The 21,610-nt window shown below is 52.7% G+C and overlaps 10 protein-coding genes across 10 annotated transcripts; 5 read left to right on the forward strand and 5 right to left on the reverse strand.

Moving 5' to 3' along the window:
• The first annotated feature begins 364 nt into the window (after positions 1-364).
• BU25DRAFT_195172 (uncharacterized protein) lies at positions 365-1,716 on the forward strand. The gene is made up of 2 exons (XM_033701034.1): positions 365-595; positions 653-1,716. Exons 1-2 carry the CDS (start codon positions 575-577, stop codon positions 1,478-1,480), a joined length of 849 nt encoding a protein of 282 aa, XP_033565888.1. The 5' UTR covers positions 365-574; the 3' UTR covers positions 1,481-1,716.
• BU25DRAFT_333097 (zf-DNL-domain-containing protein) lies at positions 1,670-2,330 on the reverse strand (the record flags this gene model as incomplete). The annotated part of the gene is made up of 2 exons (XM_033702470.1): positions 1,670-1,885; positions 1,935-2,330. 2 exons carry the CDS (start codon positions 2,328-2,330, stop codon positions 1,670-1,672), a joined length of 612 nt encoding a protein of 203 aa, XP_033565889.1.
• A 203-nt stretch (positions 2,331-2,533) lies between these two features.
• Positions 2,534-5,640, forward strand: BU25DRAFT_437402 (Cullin-domain-containing protein). The gene is made up of 4 exons (XM_033709001.1): positions 2,534-2,775; positions 2,875-3,255; positions 3,314-5,217; positions 5,267-5,640. Exons 1-4 carry the CDS (start codon positions 2,731-2,733, stop codon positions 5,439-5,441), a joined length of 2,505 nt encoding a protein of 834 aa, XP_033565890.1. The 5' UTR covers positions 2,534-2,730; the 3' UTR covers positions 5,442-5,640.
• A 405-nt stretch (positions 5,641-6,045) lies between these two features.
• On the reverse strand, positions 6,046-6,763 carry BU25DRAFT_407346 (uncharacterized protein). Its single transcript, XM_033705506.1, has one exon. It carries the CDS (start codon positions 6,468-6,470, stop codon positions 6,093-6,095), a length of 378 nt encoding a protein of 125 aa, XP_033565891.1. The 5' UTR covers positions 6,471-6,763; the 3' UTR covers positions 6,046-6,092.
• Positions 6,764-7,803: 1,040 nt separating this feature from the next.
• BU25DRAFT_407347 (glycoside hydrolase family 128 protein) lies at positions 7,804-9,750 on the forward strand. Its single transcript, XM_033705507.1, has one exon. The coding sequence runs from the start codon at positions 8,142-8,144 to the stop codon at positions 9,567-9,569; it is 1,428 nt and encodes a 475-aa protein (XP_033565892.1). The 5' UTR covers positions 7,804-8,141; the 3' UTR covers positions 9,570-9,750.
• Positions 9,751-10,103: 353 nt separating this feature from the next.
• Positions 10,104-10,663, reverse strand: BU25DRAFT_195232 (uncharacterized protein). The gene has a single exon (XM_033701036.1). The coding sequence runs from the start codon at positions 10,600-10,602 to the stop codon at positions 10,297-10,299; it is 306 nt and encodes a 101-aa protein (XP_033565893.1). The 5' UTR covers positions 10,603-10,663; the 3' UTR covers positions 10,104-10,296.
• Positions 10,664-12,548: 1,885 nt separating this feature from the next.
• BU25DRAFT_418470 (uncharacterized protein) lies at positions 12,549-12,869 on the forward strand (the record flags this gene model as incomplete). Its single annotated transcript, XM_033707874.1, has 1 exon — positions 12,549-12,869. One exon carries the CDS (start codon positions 12,549-12,551, stop codon positions 12,867-12,869), a length of 321 nt encoding a protein of 106 aa, XP_033565894.1.
• Positions 12,870-13,871: 1,002 nt separating this feature from the next.
• On the reverse strand, positions 13,872-15,455 carry BU25DRAFT_385249 (uncharacterized protein). Its single transcript, XM_033704357.1, has 3 exons — positions 14,584-15,455; positions 14,273-14,504; positions 13,872-14,214 (listed from the first exon to the last, which is right to left on the reverse strand). Exons 1-3 carry the CDS (start codon positions 15,330-15,332, stop codon positions 14,167-14,169), a joined length of 1,029 nt encoding a protein of 342 aa, XP_033565895.1. The 5' UTR covers positions 15,333-15,455; the 3' UTR covers positions 13,872-14,166.
• A 184-nt stretch (positions 15,456-15,639) lies between these two features.
• On the reverse strand, positions 15,640-17,782 carry BU25DRAFT_437405 (RabGAP/TBC; the record flags this gene model as incomplete). Its single annotated transcript, XM_033709002.1, has 5 exons — positions 15,640-15,975; positions 16,026-17,391; positions 17,439-17,552; positions 17,690-17,709; positions 17,765-17,782. 5 exons carry the CDS (start codon positions 17,780-17,782, stop codon positions 15,718-15,720), a joined length of 1,776 nt encoding a protein of 591 aa, XP_033565896.1. The 3' UTR covers positions 15,640-15,717.
• A 1,940-nt stretch (positions 17,783-19,722) lies between these two features.
• BU25DRAFT_195261 (RNA-binding domain-containing protein) lies at positions 19,723-21,297 on the forward strand. Its single transcript, XM_033701037.1, has 3 exons — positions 19,723-19,866; positions 19,954-20,117; positions 20,165-21,297. The coding sequence occupies exons 1-3, from the start codon at positions 19,830-19,832 to the stop codon at positions 21,290-21,292; spliced, it is 1,329 nt and encodes a 442-aa protein (XP_033565897.1). The 5' UTR covers positions 19,723-19,829; the 3' UTR covers positions 21,293-21,297.
• Positions 21,298-21,610: the final 313 nt, after the last annotated feature.

Below are 21,610 nucleotides of genomic sequence, written 5' to 3' on the forward strand. Positions count from 1 at the left end.
GAGAAGAGAGTGGATGTTGATTGAGAAGAGAGTGGATGTTGATTGAGAAGAGAGTGGATGTTGATTGAGAAGAGAGTGGATGTTGATTGAGAAGGGTATGCAGATGCCCTGAAGTACCTGAGTGCACGTGGTGAAAGAAGAAGCGGAACACATATGCAGGCAGATGATGCTTGAAGGACAATGGTTACAGACGCCAAGGCTGACGCCTGCGAATGGCAATTACGGCGACAGCGAAACAAACTTCGAGGTCGCAGCCACCAAAGTAGACATTCCGCAGACCTTTACAGTATGTATCGTCCTAAAGGGGGTTATCTCAAGACCTAGGCATTATCGTTTCTCGTAGTTGCAGCCAATGACTGCACCCCACGGTTAGCCTTGCATCCGCCTCACCGTTCGGATAACCTTGGCAACACCTTAATCGAAGTGCTGTCAACCGTATTCGCGTACCCCAGCCATATGTGTCCTAGTTTCGCGGCGATAGAAGTGGTACTTGTAGGTATGAACCTCTCGATATGCCAGAAGCCATTGATCCACCATCGTGGTGTCTGTTTAACATCTCGATTTACGACTCAAGATGTCGCTGTCGAAATGCGCGGTACGTTTACCAGGCTTCTGACTGCCGTTTTGAGGCTCTTGCTGATGCACCTTGCAGGGCTATTGTTTCGACACAGGCCTATCCAACAACGGGTGTGTGGATGCTGTCGACTTCTACTGCCAATGTCCAAAGTCTGACGCTCTCATCACTGCGATGACACCATGCCTACTGAATCTATGCTCATCTCTCGAGATGACAGAGGCTGTAATATACTGGCAGACTCTGTGTATGATGGCCGTAAGCTCGATGGTCCAAGTACCGGGCTTCGCGACAGACTCGATGGGCATAGCGATAAACCCAACCATGTCAGTGTCAAGAACCACAGGGAGAGCAGCTTCGCTGTCGATGTCGGCGCCAGAGACACAGACTTTCACGCCCTCTTTCGAGTCGTTGGCGTCAGAGTTCTCCTTCTTGGTGTCACAGACCGCACTGTGGACGGATGAGTTTGCTTCGGAAACCGATGGTTTCAGCACGCCGACTGGCGCTTCGTCTCGACCCATCGCATCTTCCTCATCACTCTCCACTGGTGCAAAAGCTGGGATCGCAGTCGGCGTGGTGGGCAGTGCTTTGGCCATAGCCTTGGGTGTCTGGCTATTCTGCCGACGTCGCAGACGATCAAAGGCAGCGGTTCCAGAGCCGTATACAGTTGGAAACGAAGGGTTTTCAGAGAAAATGCCGGTGGTCACCACTGCACCACAAGTCGAGCCGAAGCATCCGACCAGCTCCATTCAACGTAAGCCGGTTCAGCACAGTCACATATACCCGGAGATGGACGTCGGCGGTGCAGTAAGTCCCGTTAGTGTCCCCCAAATGCCACATCAGAACGAGCTCGAAGGTCAATATTGGCCGGCTGCGCACGAACGGAGAGGAGAATTGCCCGGATGAAGCATGCCAGGGGCGAAAGTGCGGTCTTATGCTCATTCGAGAGATCATGGCTCGCATCCGTGAGCCTTTCTCAAACATGACTTTTGTCTATTCGTTCGTCGTACGTTTATCGCTACAGTATGGTACAGTTGGGTGGATGTTGTACAGGGTATAATCGTGCCGACCAGCAGCTGGTGTGTATCTGAGTTGTTACTCCTTTGGGGTTTGCGAGGAGGGTTGGTTCTTGTCGGTCAATCGTTCCTCGCCGCTGGCTGATGAGTCGGTGTGGAAGTGTGCCGAACGTGGTGTGGAGGAGCCGTCATCCCAGAACTCGACGTCACCCTCTGCGCTCAAGGAACCTCGCTTGACGAGGCTTCCCTTTTCCTTCACCAGGTCCTCGATTGTGACAGACTTGTCTGAGAAGATCTGTAAAGCATTAGCTACAGATCCGTTTGTGCTTATCCAACCAACCTACCTTCAAATGATCACTGATCAAATGTCTGTTCTTGCAACCAGGGCAAGAGATGAGGATAGTTCCCTTGTGGTAGCCTTGCTTAGACAGTCGGTGCGACGAGCGAGTCTTGCACACGTTGCACGTGAACGTGAGCTCATATGAAGGCACTTGATCGCGGTCGAGTCGCGATTCCGGTGCCTGAGTCGATGTGTTGTTTTGCGGCGGTGTGGCTGCACTAGATTCAAAGCGTGCCGTAGAAGGAAGTCGTGTTCTGGACAGGATGATCGACGGGCGTATGGGGGCTGACGTTCGCGGCGTGTGAATGAGACGCTTTGAGGCCGCTGGAATGTGTTCAGCAGGGGGAGCCCATGCTGCTCGAGGCGCAGTTGTGCGGGCGCACGCGCGCAACAAAGACATGGAAGAGCGCATGGTGAAAGAGAGGATGCTGAATAGTCTTGGAAGGAGCGATCAAACAGGAAGCGGGTCGTGAATGAAGCTTGGCTTGAAGCTGCGGACAAAGTTGTCTCCACCGAGGTGGTAGCGCCAAGAAACGTCATCTGCATGCGGGCGGGCACTGCGAGCATCCCCGCCGGAGCCGTGAGGCGTGAGAACACCAACACCACGCTCTTGTACCGGCTGTTTGTCGTCGTCCTTCACTGCTGTCGCCGCCACTGATTGGTTCTGCTCCGTCGCTCCTTCCTTGACCAACAGCGCGCACATCGACCCGCCCCACCGAGCCCTCTCCTTCAGCCGCCTCCGCACTAGAAGGGCATATATAGCTGTTGGACACTTCGCGTAGCTCTCACACAAAGGCAACATGATCGCTGGACGTGGCAGGCAGCGAATTCGGCCACCGCGCAGGGTATGTCACCTTCACTTCGCCCTCCACCACAGTTGTATACACTACGCTTTCAGCCGCGCCTGCCCTCATTGAGCACCACTAACAATGCGGCAAACTCAGGGTCTGCACGGAGACGAGGTCGATTTTGAGAATACGTGGGCCACTATCGAGGCTGCTTTTCGCGAAATCCATACCAAAAATGCGTCGAAGCTATCGTACGAAGAGCTGTATCGCCACGCCTACCGCATTGTCCTGAAGAAGAAGGGCGAAGACTTGTACCACAACGTCCACGAGTTTGAGCGCAAGTGGCTGAGTAGCGAAGTTCGCGCCGCCATTCAGCAGTTGCTTTCGCCAAACCTTCTTGTGGACGTGCAGAGTCTGGGTGGCACAACCGCGAACGAGCGACGAGTTGCGGGCGAGAAGTTCCTCAAGGGCTTGAAGCAGGCATGGGGCGACCACCAGGTCTGCATGAGCATGTTGGCAGATGTGCTCATGTACATGGTAAGTTGGCCTCTGCGTACCGTCAGAAGTGCACGGAGGTTAACAGCGACTGTTCCAGGACCGTGTCTACTGCGCAGACCACCGCCGGCCGTCGATCTTCAACGCTGCCATGGTCCTCTTCCGCGACGAGATCCTACGCTCACCTGTCTCCGATCACGATGCGCGCCTACTCCTCGGCCTTTTGAACCACGTTATCCTTGACCAGATCCAGATGGAACGCGACGGCGATGTCATCGACAAGCACCTGATCAAGTCATGTGTGTGGATGCTCGAGGGGCTGCACGAAGACGAGACGGAGTCAGAAGAGCAGCGTCTGTACAACGTCTCCTTCGAGCGAGAGTACCTGGATACTAGCAGGGAGTTCTACAAGAGCGAGTCAGAGCTTCTGCTGCGTGACTCTAATGCCGGCGCATACTGCAGGCACGCCCAAAGGAGAATTTACGAGGAGGATGAGCGGTGCAAGCAGACGCTACTAGAGAGCACCGGGCCGAAGATTCAGAAGGTCGTCGAGGATGAGCTGATCAAGAACCGGATACACGAGCTGGTAGAAATGGAGAGCGGAGTGCGGTACATGATCGACAACGATAGGCTGGAAGAGCTGAACCTCGTGTACGATCTGAACCGGCGTGTGGACGAGAAGAAGTCGGAGCTCACACGAGCAATCCAGAAGCGAATCGTCGATATGGGCACAGATGTCAACAACGATGCCATTGCTGCATCTCAAGCTCCTGCTCCTGCTCCTGCGCCTGTACCTGCACCGGCAGCCGATCCTGCGGACAAGAACAAAAAGGTCGCACAGGAGAAGAGCATCAACCAGCAGACGGTCGCAGCTATCAAATGGGTCGACGATGTTCTCACACTAAAGGACAAGTTCGACCGTATCTGGCGGGATTCATTCGAAGCGGACGGTCTGCTGCAGCAAGCAGTGACCAGGAGCTTTGCCGACTTCATCAACTCGCCTACTTTCCCAAGATCTTCCGAATACATCTCGCTCTTCATCGATGAGAACATGAAGAAGGGCATCAAGGGCAAGACGGAAATGGAAATTGATGCTGTTCTGGAGAAGGCCATCATCTTGCTGCGATATGTCCAGGACAAGGATCTGTTCGAGCGCTACTACAAGAAGCATTTGTGCAGGCGACTCTTGATGAACAAGTCGATCAGCAACGAAGTCGAGAAGCAGATGATCTCGAAGATGAAGATCGAGCTTGGAAACAACTTCACGTTGAAGTTGGAAGCCATGTTCAAGGACATGACTATTTCCGAGGAACTTACTGCAGGCTTCAAGAGACACGTCGAAGGACTTGGCGAGAAGGACCCGAAGCGCATCGATCTGAACATCAACGTTCTCACCAGCATGACATGGTCACTCGAGACTATTGGTGGTACAGTCGAAGATGGAGAAGGTCGACCGCGATGCAACTTTCCAACTGCCGTAGAGAAGGTCAAGCGCGGCTTCGAGAAGTACTACAACGAGAAGCACTCTGGGCGACAGCTCACTTGGCTTGCCAACATGGGATCAGCGGATATCCGAGCTACCTTTAAGAAAGTGCAGCAGAAGGATGGATCATTCAAGGAGCGCCGTCACGAGCTCAACGTACCAACATACGGCATGGTCATTCTGCTGCTGTTCAACGACCTGCCTGCGGATCAGCACTTGACCTTCGAAGAGATCCAAGCGCAAACGAACATCCCAGCCCCTGACTTGATCAGGAACCTGCAGTCCCTGGCTGTTGCACCGAAAACGCGCATATTGATCAAGGAGCCCATGTCAAAGGACGTGAAGCCGACTGACAAGTTCTTCTTCAATGAGGGCTTCAACGGCAAGTTCGTCAAGATTAAGGTCGGTGTAATCAGCAGCGGCAACAAGGTTGAGAGTGACCGAGAGCGACGAGAGACCGAGAAGAAGAACGATGATTCACGACAGTTCTGTATCGAGGCTGCTGTTGTTCGAATCATGAAGTACGTACATCGCGTTTCACATTATCTGACCCGTGCTAACAAACCACAGACAACGCAAGGAACTCTCGCATCAGCAACTCATTCTCGAGACCCTTAGCCAACTGGCCGGTCAGTTCAAGCCCGAGGTCAACATGGTCAAGAAGCGCATAGAATCGCTCATCGAGCGCGAGTATCTTGAGCGCATCGACGGGGCGAAGGTGGACTCATATCGATACCTTGCATAGACAGTGGAGGTTCGGCGGTCCGCATTGTACAATAGGCGTTTGGCGAGCATTGCATTTGGGCCGATTCCCCTGGTGGTCTGCGTAGCATGGCGTAAGGAAGATATCTATGACCTGGGAAATGTACAGGCGTCAAAGGATTATCTGAAGGCATAGCATCATATCTCAAATCCTGAGATCATCGAATCGAAAACACGTTAGCAATGTTCACCCCAGTTTCTCGCTGCTCCCCGCCATTGTTTTGAGTTCGTGCAGGGTTCATGAACCAGATCTGCCAGACTCATGGCGGATGTCGCATGTTGCCGGCGGGTGTTTCGAAACGAACACTGACACTATGTTTGGACTGGAACGAACCACACGGAGATGGTATTTACGGGGGCGAACACTATATTCACCACGACCATCACCTAGGGCTTTCAAGCAGACATGAGAAGCGTCGTGACATTCGAACCACCACTGAAGTCAACATCGCACGTGAAGCCAAACGGACGCTACGGCTCGGCAGCTTGCAGCCGTCAGGAAAGTGCTCTGGTACACCAACGATCCGAATCTGGCGTCCCACGGAAACTCACTTCTAGAACTGGTGATCGCGATTCACATGTTTGCTACGATATTGTGATCTCCTCAGAATTCATCTGATCGGCAACACGACTCTTACAACTGCCTCACGTCAAGAAATCCGAAAACATAAGCCCAACGACGCCTCCAACATTGAGTCAAGCGATCGGTCTGCTCGCTCACTCGCTCGGTGTTGAGAAATGAAAACTGGTTCAACGCTGCGGCGGCGCACAACTTGCGCAAGCTCTGCATAACACCAATGCAGGGCCGAAAACCACTTATCGATAGCTGCGTTCTCTTCCGTCTTCTCGTCCCCATTCGTCCATCCTTGCAAACATGCATGGCAGTCATCCAATCAAACAAAGTGACGACGAAAATTGTGGTAAGAACTGTGGAAATCCCACGCGACGAGAGTGATGGAGTTGTGGGGAGACAGTTCTCGAGCGCAAATCTGAGGTGTGTGTAGAGAAGCATTCTGCAGGCCTCAAGATCGCAACGGCGCATCTTGGGCTGCTCGTCAGTGGATCGCGATGACGTTGGAACGTTGCAGTTTGTAGCCGGGGAGGTCTACGGACGCTGGAGGAGCCGGACCGAGAGCTGGCCCTGCTCTCGTTAAGCTGATGAGGGCTGTTGGATGCTCAGCTCACGAAAACACACACGATGTTGAAGACAACGAGAATGCAAAGAACGTCGAGAATAGAGTGCCCCTGCAGCGAAGAATGCAGGAGAGAGCAGCTCGAGCAGCAACTTGCCTGCTCAACGTGGAACCGTGCGACCGCAGTGCTGGAATTGAAGTGTCACCCTTAAACATGTTGTGTTCTGTTACTTGCAGGTCATCGTCGCAGCGCTCTTTGTCATCACACAAAGAAACGAAGAAAACGATTGGGTTTTTGCAACACAAGCTGAGCAACGACAATGCTCAATTGCGTGTGGCAGCCCCCAGCTGTGCGCAGTATTCTCACGTCCCGTAGCGTGTCATAAGCTCAGGGTCGCCATGCCACGCCCCTTGACGCCGGTGCGACTTCCTATTCAGCGCGTAACGCTGCAAGGGCAGCAACAAAGCAGCCACGACCACGTTGCGCAACCTCGCTTTCAGCTTCTTTCAACCTCAGCGCGACGCTTCATCAACAAAACAAAAAGTTTGCAATGAAACTGCTGGCCACGCAACGAGGTGTGCAAACGTTATCCCTTATTTCTGCAGGCAATAAATCACCGAGTCGATCACACGCAAAGGAAATGAAGACGCCGCTGGGATCGCTAAGCGTCTGTTGCCAGCATCAATATCCCGGTCGAGCGAGTGTAGATGGAGCTCCGGAAGCAGCGTGAGATGGATAACATGCCTGTCGCTGCTGTGGGACGACACAGTGGATCGATAGCGCAGCATGGGACGGCTCACGCTGGCCGGGTGAGATTGTGTGCATGTCACGTCCAGAGTTTTGATCATCATCAAGATGACATCCACCTTTAAGGTCAACACATTAACCTGGAGGATGTGCAAACGCATGCCGCTCGTTGCTTTTGGCCTCATCTGGCGGCTGTTACTGACGGGTGTGCGGGTTCCTGGATGGTTGAAACGATGGCGCTCGACGGCGTCGAATAAGGCAGCGCCACCGCGGGACCAGCTGAATAAGTCAAGCTTTTGTTACGCCGATCAGCGACTAGCATCAATCGTCCTTTTGGAGGTGGGTGGCCGATGTCTTGGGTGCAGCGCCGGCTGTGAGTGGCTGCATGGCTCATTTCCACGACATAGCCTCCTTGACGCTTGCCCCTGGCCGGCAGCCGCCAGCTCGCTGCAGGCCATCCTTGGTGCGACCAGGACTGGAAAAGTTTGTTTGCAAAAGCGCTCACTACCGTTGCGTGAGGCCTTCCAGGCCTTGCCCTAGCCATGGGGGGATCCGCTCTCCCCGTTCTCGTATATGAACTGAGGCCACCCCGTACCCCCATCTCGCCCGCAACGTCCCAAACTCCCACCAGAGCTGTCGCAGTCTTTCCCTACGAGCGTACGCTCCCCACGTTCTTTCGAACACCACATTCACTTTTGCGAATCCGCCTCAGCCCTGGTCGGCTCGTTCCCTGCGCTCTTCAAGAAGTCGCCTGTCCTGTCCAACTAGCAACGCACGAGATACCCTGTATATCCACATCAACATGTCCTCCATGACCAAGATCAGTCTTTTGGCCCTCGTCGCCGCCGCCGCCGCTCACCCCTCCTACGGTGGTCACTCCAAGTTCCACTCCAAGCCTGCCGCTGGCACTGGAAAGCCCTACCCCACTGGCGGCTGGTCTGGCAACTACAACAGCACCCAGGTCCCTGCCGGCACTGCTTCATACGAGCAGGGCAGGACTTCCACCATCGACACGACCACCACCTCCACCAAGACCATCTACTCCACCATCTACGGAACTCCTGCGTCCCAGTCCGCCGTTGTTGAGAACGTCTCTTCCAAGCCTGCTGGCAACCAGTGCGGTCCTGCTACCGTCACCGTCACTGCTACTGAGAAGGCCACCGTCACTGTTACCCCTGGTGCTTCCTCCGCCTACTCTGCTGGCGTTGTTTCCTCCTACGTCGCTCTTCCTTCCTCCAAGGCCGGCGAGTACGATGCTTCCAGCTATATTGTCGTCTCCTCGACTCCCGCTGCTGAGAAGCCCACTTCCTCCAAGCCTGCCGTCGAGACTGCGTACAGCTCCAAGGCTGTCGTAGCTTCAAGCTCCAAGGCTGAGGAGTACGAGGCCTACACCTCGTCTACCTCCCTCCCTGCTATCACCTCGGTTGCCCAGAAGGAGTACAGCGCCGCAGTTCCCTCTTCCACTGCTGCTTCTTCCTCCGCTGCCCCTACGTCCTCCAGCACCCCCACCTACAGCGGAACCAAGCGTGGTCTTGCCTACAACGACGGTGAGCTCTGCGCTTCCTTCGGCTCCAACTTCGGCTTCGCCTACAACTGGGCCCAGACCGAGAGCAAGGATGTCGGCGCTCCCTTCATTCCCATGATGCACAAGGTCTCGGACTCCACCGCCGAGGCTTGGTTGGCCAACGTCGACAAGGCCGTCAAGGCCGGCTCCAAGGCTGTCATGGGCTTCAACGAGCCCGACCACGCTGAGCAGGCCAACCTTACCCCTGAGGCCGCCTGCACCGCATGGAAGGAGTACATGAACCCCATCGCCTCATCGCATCCCGACGTCACCATCCTCGGTCCCTCCGTCACCAACGGCGCCGCCCCCATGGGTCTCGACTGGCTGTCCCGCTTCCACGACGGCTGCCCCGACGCCATCGTGCACGCGACCAACATCCACTTCTACGACATCTACGAGGAGGCCACCATCGACCGTTTTAAGGCCCAGGTCGAGAAGGCCGCCGCCAACTACGGCATGCCCGTCTGGATCACCGAGTTCGGCCTCAACACCGGCTCTGCTTCCGAGGAGCAGGCTGCTTCCTTCCTCAAGGAGGCTATGGCTTACTGCGACTCGTCCGACAAGGTCCAGGGTTACTCGTGGTTCATGGTTGGCACTGGCGAGAACCAGCTCAACACTGCTTCCGGCCTTTCGGCTGTTGGTCAGGTCTACGCTGGCTCCTCGTAAGGGAGTCTTAGTGTAGAGATGAAGGGCGTTTCATGATTTTCTTGTACATGGATGATATACCCACGCATTATTGGGTTGTGTTTATTCTTAATTTCTTTTGTCTAACTGTATTTAAGGGGGGCTTGGTGTAACGAATTTTGGATAAGAGGACTGAATGCAATGCATCACAACTACTACACCGTCTTACTGCCTTCTTCATACATGCAATACTGTGTCGCGTGACGGCCGAGATGAGGCGAGGCTGATGAACAGCGTCAAAGCTCGCATTCATTACAGTAGCGACTTGGCTAGGACTCTTCATCAAACGTCCCATACGAGAAGGTCTGGGCGATTACACCAGCGCTAAGTGGTACCAAGCCGGCTAAGACTGTTCAAGGTCTCTCCGAAAGTCTATCTTTGATCACTATTTTGACGACTCAGGACTCGAGCTGCCACTGTCAGCGTCACTATCACTCACATACGCTTGACCACGCCTGTTGTATAGGGGCGATAGTCGAAATAATCATGGAAGATGTGCACATCACTTTGTTATGTCAAGGCTACCAATCGTATCGCCGTTTGTGGGAGACTGCTTACATGTCAGCATTGGTCTGCGCATACACGATTCAACTCTTCATGCTCACCATGCTGTCGACTTTGCAAACCCTTTTATCTTCGTGACTCCATCGTCGCAAGTAACACGGCTCTTTAGGCTTTTCAATGTACCGATCTCGCAAATACTTTATTGTCACAAATTGATCATCGCACTTTGCGAATGGACGTCGCAGGCCTTGAAAAGTCCAGCCGTTGGGCCAAGATGAAGAAAAACGTCGTAAAGGAATGGTAGAAGGAACAGAGTAAGTCGCTTGTCATGGTTGAGAGGCGGTAACAGTTGTGGCTGATGTGGAGTAGGGACGAAAGCGGAAGAGGCAGGTTGGGAAGTAGCAGCCAATGCTGGAGAGGAAAGGGTCAACAACGCCGAGGCGAGAGAATCCAAGGAGAAATTCGAGGCAGGGGCAGAATGGACAAGTTGAAGGCGCGGCTGTTCAGACATTAAGTGAGGTGGAACGGTAAGAGCGAGGCACTGTTTGGCTGCTCACGTGGGTCGCAAACGGCGACTGGAAGTCACTACCATATAAACGCCCTTTTGCGCAAGCTTTGCTCCAAACTTGTTGTGAGAAGGATTTCTTGCACATGTGCGCCGCTTCTACCACCTGCTTCTTCAAACCCTCTTCATGGAGAAACGTGGTCCAAAATTAGAGCGCCGAGCTCTCATGACTTCTTTTCTTTCTGGAGGACACGTCGCCTCGAAAGTCTCGCGCACCGACGCCATATGTTCGAATCGTCCAAATCCAGGACCGTGACTAACGCTCTCAAAATCTGTCCGAAAAAGGACAATGTCTCGCCGTCTCTGCCGTCGAAAGTACTGGGGTAATGCTGATGTGCTTGTATTTCTTCTGTTTCGCGTGAGAGTATCTTGGTTCACTCCAGGGTGTACCAAAAACCCTCAACATGACTACTCATGTTTGAGAAAAGGCCGTAGCATCATCGTATGTGCAGCTGTGCGACTACAAAGACCTATTCATAAAACCTTGACGTTTAACTGGGTTTTTCCCTTCATACCACGACCATATCCAAACCCTAAAAAACAGTGCGAGAATTCTCGGATATCTTTTGCCTCTCGCTCGCGCATGAATATTGACAAGGGTTTTTTTACGTGTCTGGCTCGCTCTAAAGTCCAATCGAACACCAGAACGGCGAGTTTCGTCATGCGATGCACTTCAGTCGCATCTTTGAAAACAGTAGTCACATTCAGCGATGTCGAGCACTACAAAGAACCTCCGGGAAAATGTATATGGCGACTCGATTGTCTGCTTCCAAACTAGTGCTCGCGATATCTGGCCCGTGTCTGGACTTCACTTCAACAAACAATTTTGAAAGTACAAGAGCCGGTCGAAAACACCAAGGCTTGTTGTGTTCTGTTTCGAAATCTATTGAAAGAATTGCATATTTCCTTCTCATTTGTGTGCCCCGAATGATGAGGAGCAAGGTCGATGTGATATGCGTCCATCTTTCAAATTCATCCAATATTTGTCAGTGCAATACTAGAAGGCTACCAACATCACATGTGTTCGCAGTATTGGTCTATCTGCGAACCACAGATTTTCTTGCACGCAGTCACTCCTCGCTATCAAGTACGATGCCATGCCCCTTCAAGTACGTTCGAAACCTGTTCCGTGTAGCTGCTAGGTCGTCTGGCTCGAGCAAATTCTCGAGAAATCATTCTCTTTTACGCTTAGATCTTTTCCTGTCAGATTTGGTCACATTATTGATAATAAGTTGCGCTTAAGAGTGATGGGCATCGTAGAATACATGCTTCAGCCATGAAGTTGCTGAGTTATCGAGGTATTGAAGCTTAGCCGAACAAGTCAAGGCGTAATAGTATATCCGGTTATGAATCGTACCCGGAAGGGCGAAAAAACTGTGTGTTTGCGACATTGTGACTACAGAGATGTAGACGGAGTTTAAGCTGTCAATGTGAACGATGAGGAGTGGCTGTGTGAAGTTAAGTAGATAGAGCCCTGGTGAATTGAGGAAGGAATGATCACCATATATGCTAGGGAGATACGCTAAGTTGGAAGTGAAAGGGACGTATTGCAGACTGAGAGGTCATCTGAATCTGAAAAATGACCCTGGATGTGCGCTTACTCTGCAGTCAGAAAGATGTACGCAGAGCCGTAAACAACCGATCTGTTCAACAATGCTAAACTAGGTGGTTGACAGGTACGCTAGTGAGACAAGCTAAGCTGTGAGTGAAAGGCATGTTCCGCGGAAGGGAATCGGAAGTTGCTTGTCGAAGCCAACGCGCCTTCACTTTCACTTCTTTCGATAGTGTTGCTACTATACGAGTCGCTCCTTCCCTACACTGAAACAGCCCTCCTACCTCCTACCTCCACGCCTTTTCTCACCACATTAACCCAGTTCCTTGGCGATTCCACCATGGCAATCACACCGTCTTTTCTGTCTCTGCCGCCGGAGATTCGCAACCGCATCTACGAGTTCGCTTTCACCCCAGCGGACGGACTCGGACACGTTCACAACCGAGCATCCTCTGGAAAGAAATCCTTCTTCTACGATACCGGTTGCGGGGGCACGTACTACAACGCCACATTAAAGGATGAGTTCGATCGGCTGAAGTACGTGAACCACCAGCTCTACTCGAGGCAGCTGGTATGGAGCTCAAGTACATTCCAGTCCTCATTTTCAACTGTATATCTTCACCTAGACGTCCTTGCGGAGCTCAAATGGTCAGGTTCCTGAGGTTGATGTCACCAGCAAAACGTGCTTGGCTGTCTACAATCAAAATCCAAGAATCGACTCCCAAAGGTTCGCGTCCGGCATTCCTTCGCGACACTGGAAAAAAACCTTATCACGCCTCGATGAATTCTGCACTCAGTATGCAAACTTACTCGTGATATACGAGCCACCAATTTGGTTGATGGATCCTAAAGCAAGTAGCTTTGAACGGTGCATCGGTCTGGGAGTACTGTACTCCTTCGTCCTGAGGGAAAACGAAAAGAACACATTGTTCCCCTCGAGTTCCGGATCTGGAGTGGCCCCATGGCTGAACGGAGACGGCACCGAAGACGAACCTTCTGTGATCAAGATGGTCAGGGAATGGCGATGCATCCACTCGACCCACATCACATCTCTCTCAGCGAAACTTTTCTGCTTCTTTCCAGTGATGCTGATAACAGTTTCAAGCGCTCTTCAAACCTCGTTGGTTTAGAAAATCCCTCTCCTTCACTTTCTCCGATGGCTGCTGCAGCAGGACGCGCGCAGATCGAGAAGTGGTATAAGACAGGACTTTGAGCCAGCCGCCATGTTTGATCGAAAACATCAGGAGAAAATGGAAGAGCTAGAGATAACGAGCAGTCACCACCAAAGATCTTTCAAGCATATGGTGGTAGCTGTGCAACCTCTGACTCAAGGAGACGATGGAAGAACACGAAAGGAAGAGTACTTCCAAAGGCTTCACTAAAATCAGCAAGACAGTGGAAGGTAGCGAAATGGAGAATCAACAGCAGAGGGGCCACAAGATAAATACGTTCGGACAATGTAGCGTACCTCTTAATGCCATGTGTGCAAGAACAACGCCATTATTGTCTGTATGTATGTATGTCACGGTTTAGGGTGCTACTGCCTGTCGTACCTCACCTGCCATAAGAATAACTATCGCAGTAAAGTTAGATCAGTACAGTAAGGTTGAGTATAAACGGACCGATATGATACTCCGTCAAACAATTATAGTAACACAACAGTCTCATGGTCAAACCTCCCTGTCCTCACACTATTTAAACACACAGCTTAGTTCAATACACCCTCAGTTCAATCCTTCAATACTTCCGCACACGCGTACTGATCACTCACAATTTACCGCGACAAGGTGTCATTCTCGAAACGCCCTCTCATACCCTCTCGTACCTCGCCAACAAGTCTCAGACAAGGCAACCGATTCGGACATCAATTGCAGCTTCTCATTTCCTCGAGACACTGTGTAGCCGACGAGAAGAGCTCCAAGATGTTCATTGGCGGCTTCATCTATGTACAGAAGAACCTAGAATATAGCAACAGCGTTCGGCGGACTTGCAACACCACCAGGAACCTGTACACAAGTCAGCTTTCCACACTCAATTCCCACTCTTCACCAGCTCAACACTTACCTTCAACGGCACACTACTAACAAAACACGTCCACCTCCCCAACTCTTCTGCCTTCTTACACAGCCTCTCCAAATCCCACATCTCACCGATCATGACTCCCCAGCCGCCCAGTAGCCACTGATGCAGAAGACCGCCACCCTGCATGTCACTTTCCCACTCTTCACCTTTCCAGATGCCACCAGGCTTGTTGTGGTCGCCTACCAAAGGTGCCATCTCGAAGGAGGGCGCATCGCTATCATCATTAGCCTTATCATCTACCACCGACACCTCAAGAAAGTCTCTGTGATCAAAAGAAGAGAAGGGAAACATACCCGGCAACCGCCACAAACCCGCTCTCCCAAATCCACCTCAACGTCTCCTTACTACTCTCCACGCCTGCAAACCGTGGCGGCTTCCCCGCCAACCCCTTCCTCTCCTGTTCCCCCAATTTGCCATACTGCTCCGTAAATCCGGTCCTCACGAGCAACAAATCGCCATTCCTGGCCTCGACGCCCGTCCCCTTAAGCATATCCTTCAGCTCCCTCGCGCTAATAGCGTGGCTCGAAAGCGCATTAATGGCATCTTTACCGGATTTCTGGAGATACCGCGGATAGTCCAGGATAACAGCGCGGGCGGTGATGCCGCCCGAGTGCGCGATCTTGTCGATGCCGATGATGTCTGTGTTTTCGAGGTCGGATTGCGTGCGGCCGCCGTAGTAGCAGGCGGCTTGTTGGTAACCGTAGTGTCTGAAGCCGTCCCATTGGCTGGAGCTTTGGGTGTTGATGTCTAGGTGGTCGTCGTTGACGGTGCGCTTGGTTCCATCTGGGTGGGTTCTGTTCTCCATGCGCCAGCCAAATGAGGGCCGGCCGAAAGATGGGTAAGAGGGCAGGTTAAGATACCAGTCTAGTGATACGCGCTCGCCGGTTTGGATCTCTTGCGCGGCGGCTTTCACGGTGGCGGGGGTTATCATGTTTAGGGCGCCGAGCTCGTCGTCGAAGCCGTAGAGGCCCCATGCGTTGCCTGGAGGTCCTTCCTTGTCGAGTGGGAGGTCCTCGAATGGAGGTCTAGTGGGCTGTTCCATTGTGCTGGTTGTAAGTATGAACTTGTAGATGTGTTGATGTGGGTTCTTTGTTGAGCAGTGAGGCTTCCTTGCTATTGCATCCGAGAGGAAAGAGTGAGGTTGGTGTATCACAAGACGTGCTTATGTATACGTATGGAGTTGCAGATCGTGAAGCTAGCCACTGACGTCCATGAGGTTAGTGGGGTAGCGGCGGGGTTCCTCCGCTCTTCGAAGATGTTATCCGGATACAACATGCATTATCCGGCAGGAGCTATATCATCGGTCGGTGATATGCCGAGTCAACTGTGATTGACATATCGATGTTATCGTTGTGATCATTATGTAGTACATTAGCGGATTATGTACAAGTAGGTCATCTCGGCGTTTGCAACATCACCAACGTTTCCTAGAAGTCAGGACCCATGCCAATTCCTCTTGAGCTTGTGTTCTTCAAGTGCGCACCACTTCCCTTGAACAGACTCTGCCAAATGAACGCTTCGCTCAGAAGCAGTTCGATGTCCTTTTCAGTCCATTGCTTTGTTGGCAGCGATTGCAGGAACATCATCACCTCCTGGAAGTCCATCTTCCGCAGCTGGTCAGACCATTTGACGAGGAAAGCTGCGCATACGTAAAGATGGAAGGATGAGAAACCGTCTTCTTCAGCCTGTCACGTGTTAGTAGGGCACTACGAGAAAAGGACACGATTATACTCACCAGATACGTGTCCCACATCCGGATTGTATTCTTGACGGATATCTCGCGCATCAGCAGACAGTTCATCCACCGGAAGCTGAACTGTATGAACTCGACACCTTCGTTCTGCAGATGTTTCGCCAAGCCATCATCGATGCGTGTAGTAAGATCTCGCAGGCTCGCCACTTGTCGCTGGATTCCTGGCTGATGTGCGATGTAATTGTCTTGTATCCCGTCAAGAAGCTTTGTTAAACACCAGAACGAGTCGGCTTCGACTGCATCTAGAACTTGTTTGGGCAGCTGTCCAGGGTCCATCCCGAATTCAATGTCAGGATCCGAGATGTAGGCACCAAGGAAGACCTGCCAGAACGGCGTGACGAGATCGTTGATGCCCTGTACATAGCCGGAAGCGGGGTGCCGTATAGCCCAGACGTACAGTATCCTCTCTAGTGATCTTTGTGTTGCTTCGTAGCTGTATAGCTCAAGATGAGGGTTTGTCCGCGGTACATCGATGCTGATTTGATGCCAGATAGCTTCGTCTAGACCTCGTCCTCGCCCACGAATGGTCGATGGAAACGATGAGGTACCCGCTATACCAGCCGCAACAGCGCCAGTGCTGCCTGAAGTACCTTTCTCGAAAGCTTGGCGAACGCCTTCCAAGTACTCTTTCCTTTTGCGCTCCAGTGTTGCTACTCTTCGTTCGCTGCTGGTGGGCAGGTAACCCAACAGAACCTGCCATGTCATTGCACGCACCTCAGATGGCACTCCTGACCACGCTGAATCGCGCAAATCTGACAGAGATATTGTGCTTGCCTGTAATATCCTCTTGAACTTGTTTATACGAGTTGTCCGGGCAGAATGCTCTTCGACTTGCTTTGCGGTGGCGTTGGGTGGTACGGAGGGATGCTCGATAAGATGCATTGAGTTCGCTGGGTCGCGCAAGATTTCCTGATATTGCGGTCGGAGTATCTTTCCTTCGATCTTCTTCGCCGTGGGGTAGCTAGGGATGCCTCGCTCTTCAGCAATGTCACCGCTGTCTATGCTTCGCCATGCTGTCGAACCCGCAGAGCCCAACCCATTCCTGGTATGTGCGTAGGTCCCTCCCAGATCTTTCCCCTTTGATGGTTCTTTCCGTCGTCCCTTTCTTCGAGCATTTGCTATGCTGGGAAGACCAAACTCATCCTCATCGTCCTCGAACATGATGTCACCATCGTCCTCGTCGTCGGCACCCCAGTCATTGTTAGACTGGCGCAGAAAACTACTGTAGGTTTCCCGGGTAGGTCGTGGTGATATGTTACTGCTTGTTCGGTGCGGCGCGGTGCTGGACTCGCAGCTATGACCAGCTGATGGCGGCGTTCGAGGGCGCGAATTGGAGCCAGATATGTTCCTACTTAAGTCAGCTGATCTGATGTACACTGCGCATGAACGGCTCACAAAGAATTGAAGTTGAGTATGTCAGCGTGCGAATATGACGCGCCGATGATCTTCTTGCTTTGTGTCGATGTGTTCGAGGTGTTGGAGGTAGTTCGCCAGAAGGGAGAATTGGAACTGCGCACATTATGTCAGCGATTACATACAGTATGCGCTGAAGGCCTGGCAAACTCACGCAGAGCGGTCTATTGGCAGCAAAACGACATGTTAGCTACCCTCGATGCTATGACGCCTGCGGCCAAGTGGAAGTGCACGAACCGACCTGGACCATTTCCTGGAGAGACAACAAATTAGCACGTGACCAAGGAATGGAAGTAACTGAACCATACCTGCTGTTGCTTCTTCATCCTGGCTGCAGTGTGCGCATATGTCGAATATGGGGCATCACGCTCACCCCGCTTGACACTTGTCTGCCCGTTTGGAACACCGAGCTAGAAGGCACGTCCCCGGCTGCGGCTCTCTTGCGCTAAAATAGCGCGCCTGCCTCATCACCACACCCTGTCGTCAAGCTCTGCGCACTCCAAGCTTTGCGACCTGAACACTCGACCTGCCCAAACCCCGAGCAATTGCTTTGCGGCCATCGCTTGCTCACCACCCATTTCTTCTATTCACTTCCCCCCCACTCTAGTGCCGACCGGTCCGAGTGAAGGTCGACTACCACGCGACTTCTTTCCATTCTTTCCATTACACCAACCTTCACCGCACCATCACTATGGCCGACTACCAGGAGGAGGACCTCTTCGACGATCTGTATGTCACGTTCTGCACGAAGCGCCACGTTGCTGGCAGCTGGTCCGAGTCTTTGCTAACACCGACTCAGCTACGATGATGAGCCTGCATCGAAGTCGACACCGGCAGCAGCCGCACCGCCCAAGGCCGAACCAGAGGGAAAAGCAGAGCCACAGAGCGCCCCACCGCAAGAAACACCACAAGATGCTGCGCCATCATGGCAAGAGCCTGCCGCCGGTGGTGATGACACGAACATGGACGGGTCTGCGTACAACAATGGAGGTCACCAGTCGTACGATAACGGTCAGAACGACGATGATAACTACGGTCCCATCAACGTGAAGGAGGACGGGTAAGTCTCTCATTTGAAGTTTCATGTTCATAATCAGGCGCATCACAAGGTAAAAAAAAAAGGGCTTCCTGGAAAGCCTATGAGTATCACATTCCAGTCATCTCCTCAAGTCCAGCAAGCTAAAGGGCATGTATTGTTACCAATGGTCCCGGACTGTAAGAGGCTCGGTAGAACCCAACATGGGAATCGCAAGGGTCGCGCAAGCCGTGTCGAGGATTCACTGGGCACGTGTTGCATCCACACCAAGATTGCTTGAAGTTTGGCATCGAAGTGAAAGAGGATGTGGGCTTTGCATGCCAGAAGCTCGCGGTTCGAGCGCCCTCGAGGAGGCTGGCAGCAACATCGCGATCATAAGTTGAAGGAATGAGCTGGAATGCGGATAGTCGACGGCTATGCTATACTCAGACCGCCCATCAGTACGCCTTACGCGAGGACTATCGCAGCTTGCCGGAAAAATTTGGCAGCGCCTCTTGTCGATAAATACCTAGGTACTTGATAGCGCGTACCAACAACGCAAGCTGAGGATAGTCCGTCGAGCTGCGCGATGTTCTGTTTCAGACGTCAGCGCTCGACTCCGTAGCAGAACACAGACGCTTCATCCGAACACACTGTGCCTATTACAGGACAGACTGCCTCTACTTGCTGCACGCGTGGTGGATACTCAGTATTTGGAATGCACTCCGCCCTGGTCTGATTGGGCATACGCCACGAGTTCGACATGCTGGACAAGGTGCGGCGCAGACACCACCCTCGCTTAACGACCCTCGCAATTGCGGCATCACGCGATTGGCCTTCGACAAAGATGTACTACAAATGTTGTGAGCGAGAAGGACCAAATATTACGGCACCAAAGGCTCGCAGGACCGGTACCCAACGTCATGACGATTACAATCAACGCTGTTCATTTGGAACACTAGCGGCAAACGGTTCAGCTGCCGGCCCTCGACACATGCATGCTCAGTCATCCAACCGGATCAATCCCACCAGGGAACGACCTAGTCGTTGGATACCGACATACTTGTCGCACGAATTGTCCAAAGCCATCCGTCACTCGCATTATTCAAGCTCACGTTCACTCTCGACCTCGAGGCGTGCTTGACGTCGCTGCGAACCGAATGCAAATCGAAAACAAACAGCAATGGCAGCAACCATGGAGCTCTTTAAGTCCGGCAACAACCTGCAACGACTATGTCACTGGTCGAACAGCCTATGCAAGAAGTCCTACTACTCATGATGCGCCTGTCCTATTGCAAACCAACTGCTTACTGTTTGAGATGGTTCCTGAAACGATATACTGACAACGTGATAGTAAGATGTTCATCGGTGGCCTAAACTGGGAGACAACAGAAGGTACGCCTACAACCAGCACGCTTTTGCAGCGCCTTACGCTCTTCTGCTCAATATCTTACTTGAAACACTGTACTGACAGCCAAATAGACTCTCTCAAAGGCTACTTCACGCAGTTTGGTGAGGTCAGCGAATGTACCGTCATGCGCGACTCCGCAACTGGCCGCTCGCGAGGCTTTGGTTTCCTTACCTTCAGAGACCCCAAATGCGTCAACACTGTCATGGTCAAGGAGCACTATCTCGATGGCAAGATTGTATGTTGCTGCTCACCAGCAGAAGCGACCAACTGACAATGTGACAGATCGACCCCAAGAGAGCTATTCCTAGGGAAGAGCAGGAGCGAACCAGCAAGATCTTCGTTGGCGGTGTTAGCCAGGAGGCAACCGAGGAGGACTTCACAAACTTCTTCAAGCAGTTCGGCCGCGTTGTCGATGCCACACTCATGATGGACAAAGAGACAGGCAGGCCACGCGGTTTCGGTTTCGTTACGTTTGACGGTGATGCAGCAGTAGACGCAACACTGAAGCAACCCCTCCAGATCCTCGGCAAGCCGATCGAAGTCAAGCGCGCCCAGCCTCGAGGCAACATGCGAGATGGCGAAGATGACAAGAAGTTCGGCCGCAACAATAAGTTCGGTAACCGTGATGGAGGTAATGGTAATGGAAGCTACGATAACCAGAACAACCAGCAACAGCAAGGCGGCAACGCCGGCATGACCCCCGCCATGATGGCACAATACTGGCAGCGAATGCAGCAGTACTTCCAGCAGATGCAACAACAGCTTGCTGCTGGCGGTGGCGGCATGCCAGGTGCTATGGGCGGCATGGGGGGAATGAACCCGATGCAGATGCAGCAGATGCAGAACATGCAGCAGATGATGGGAGGAGGCATGAACCGCGGCAACGGCAGCCCGAACCCACAGAACATGGGTGGTGGCATGAACCCAATGCAGATGCAGCAAATGCAACAGATGCAACAGATGCAGCAGCAGCAGATGATGCAACAAGGCGGCGGCGGCTTCAACGGCGGCAACGAACAAGGTATGATGGGCGGAGGTCCTCGTCCAGCGTACACAGCTCAAGAACAACTAGCCTTCGAACAACAAAAATACGAGCAACAGCAAGCCCGGCGCCAACAGCAGTCAGGTGGTTATGGAGGTCAGGGTGGACCTACGAGTTGGGAAGGCATGTACGACGATGCCCCTCAGCCCTCCATCCCATCTGGCCCTGGTGGCGGCCGCGGTGGCTTTAAGCACCAGAATAACAACCGCCAGCGTCAAGGCTCCTCACAGCCCCCTACCGGACCCAGCGCCGCACCTATCAACGCGCCCACGGGCCCAAAGAATGCAGGCAAGCCGGGTGCCAACTACCGAGGTGGTGGTAGAACCAACAACTTCCGACACCAGCCCTACGGCGGCGGTCGCGGATAGAACCCGCAAGTCAGGCTTCGAGGAGGATCAAGCACAGATATTCTTTTACGAATACGAGAATTGTCCTGGGTACTTGAGCTACAGGAACGTCATGGGTACCTTGATCAGGAACGCCTTCGGCATATTTCTCAGCTTCGACACGGGTGGGCTTGGGAACGTCTTCGGTACGTGCGGCGATACCGGCATCCTCCAGCAAGAGACATGGACTTCTGAGCTCCTTGCGGTCTTGATATTTTACTTTCGAGCTCGTGAACCTGTTTGTTCGACATCGGCTCATATACTTCTGCGGCTTGTCTTTATCACCACTTTTCACGGCGT

This window comes from Macroventuria anomochaeta (assembly GCF_010093625.1).
Source record: "Macroventuria anomochaeta strain CBS 525.71 unplaced genomic scaffold BU25scaffold_4, whole genome shotgun sequence".
Classification (NCBI taxonomy): domain Eukaryota; kingdom Fungi; phylum Ascomycota; class Dothideomycetes; order Pleosporales; family Didymellaceae; genus Macroventuria; species Macroventuria anomochaeta.

What these genes read in the sequence shown, in the direction of transcription:
- BU25DRAFT_195261 (XM_033701037.1), top strand. Translation starts at nt 19,830, where the DNA reads ATGTTCATCGGTGGCCTAAACTGGGAGACAACAGAAG. An exon ending in AAACTGGGAGACAACAGAAG is followed by an intron (nt 19,867 to 19,953) that starts GTACGCCTACAA and finishes ACAGCCAAATAG; the next exon opens with ACTCTCTCAAAGGCTACTTC. An exon ending in ACTATCTCGATGGCAAGATT is followed by an intron (nt 20,118 to 20,164) that starts GTATGTTGCTGC and finishes ACAATGTGACAG; the next exon opens with ATCGACCCCAAGAGAGCTAT.
- BU25DRAFT_407347 (XM_033705507.1), top strand. Translation starts at nt 8,142, where the DNA reads ATGTCCTCCATGACCAAGATCAGTCTTTTGGCCCTCGTCGCCGCCGCC.
- BU25DRAFT_407346 (XM_033705506.1), bottom strand. Translation starts at nt 6,470, where the DNA reads ATGCTTCTCTACACACACCTCAGATTTGCGCTCGAGAACTGTCTCCCC.
- BU25DRAFT_437402 (XM_033709001.1), top strand. Translation starts at nt 2,731, where the DNA reads ATGATCGCTGGACGTGGCAGGCAGCGAATTCGGCCACCGCGCAGG. An exon ending in GAATTCGGCCACCGCGCAGG is followed by an intron (nt 2,776 to 2,874) that starts GTATGTCACCTT and finishes CGGCAAACTCAG; the next exon opens with GGTCTGCACGGAGACGAGGT. An exon ending in CAGATGTGCTCATGTACATG is followed by an intron (nt 3,256 to 3,313) that starts GTAAGTTGGCCT and finishes CGACTGTTCCAG; the next exon opens with GACCGTGTCTACTGCGCAGA.
- BU25DRAFT_385249 (XM_033704357.1), bottom strand. Translation starts at nt 15,332, where the DNA reads ATGGAACAGCCCACTAGACCTCCATTCGAGGACCTCCCACTCGACAAG. An exon ending in GGGTTTGTGGCGGTTGCCGG is followed by an intron (nt 14,505 to 14,583) that starts GTATGTTTCCCT and finishes TAATGATGATAG; the next exon opens with CGATGCGCCCTCCTTCGAGA. An exon ending in TTAGTAGTGTGCCGTTGAAG is followed by an intron (nt 14,215 to 14,272) that starts GTAAGTGTTGAG and finishes ACTTGTGTACAG; the next exon opens with GTTCCTGGTGGTGTTGCAAG.
- BU25DRAFT_195232 (XM_033701036.1), bottom strand. Translation starts at nt 10,602, where the DNA reads ATGTCTGAACAGCCGCGCCTTCAACTTGTCCATTCTGCCCCTGCCTCG.
- BU25DRAFT_195172 (XM_033701034.1), top strand. Translation starts at nt 575, where the DNA reads ATGTCGCTGTCGAAATGCGCG. An exon ending in TGTCGCTGTCGAAATGCGCG is followed by an intron (nt 596 to 652) that starts GTACGTTTACCA and finishes TGCACCTTGCAG; the next exon opens with GGCTATTGTTTCGACACAGG.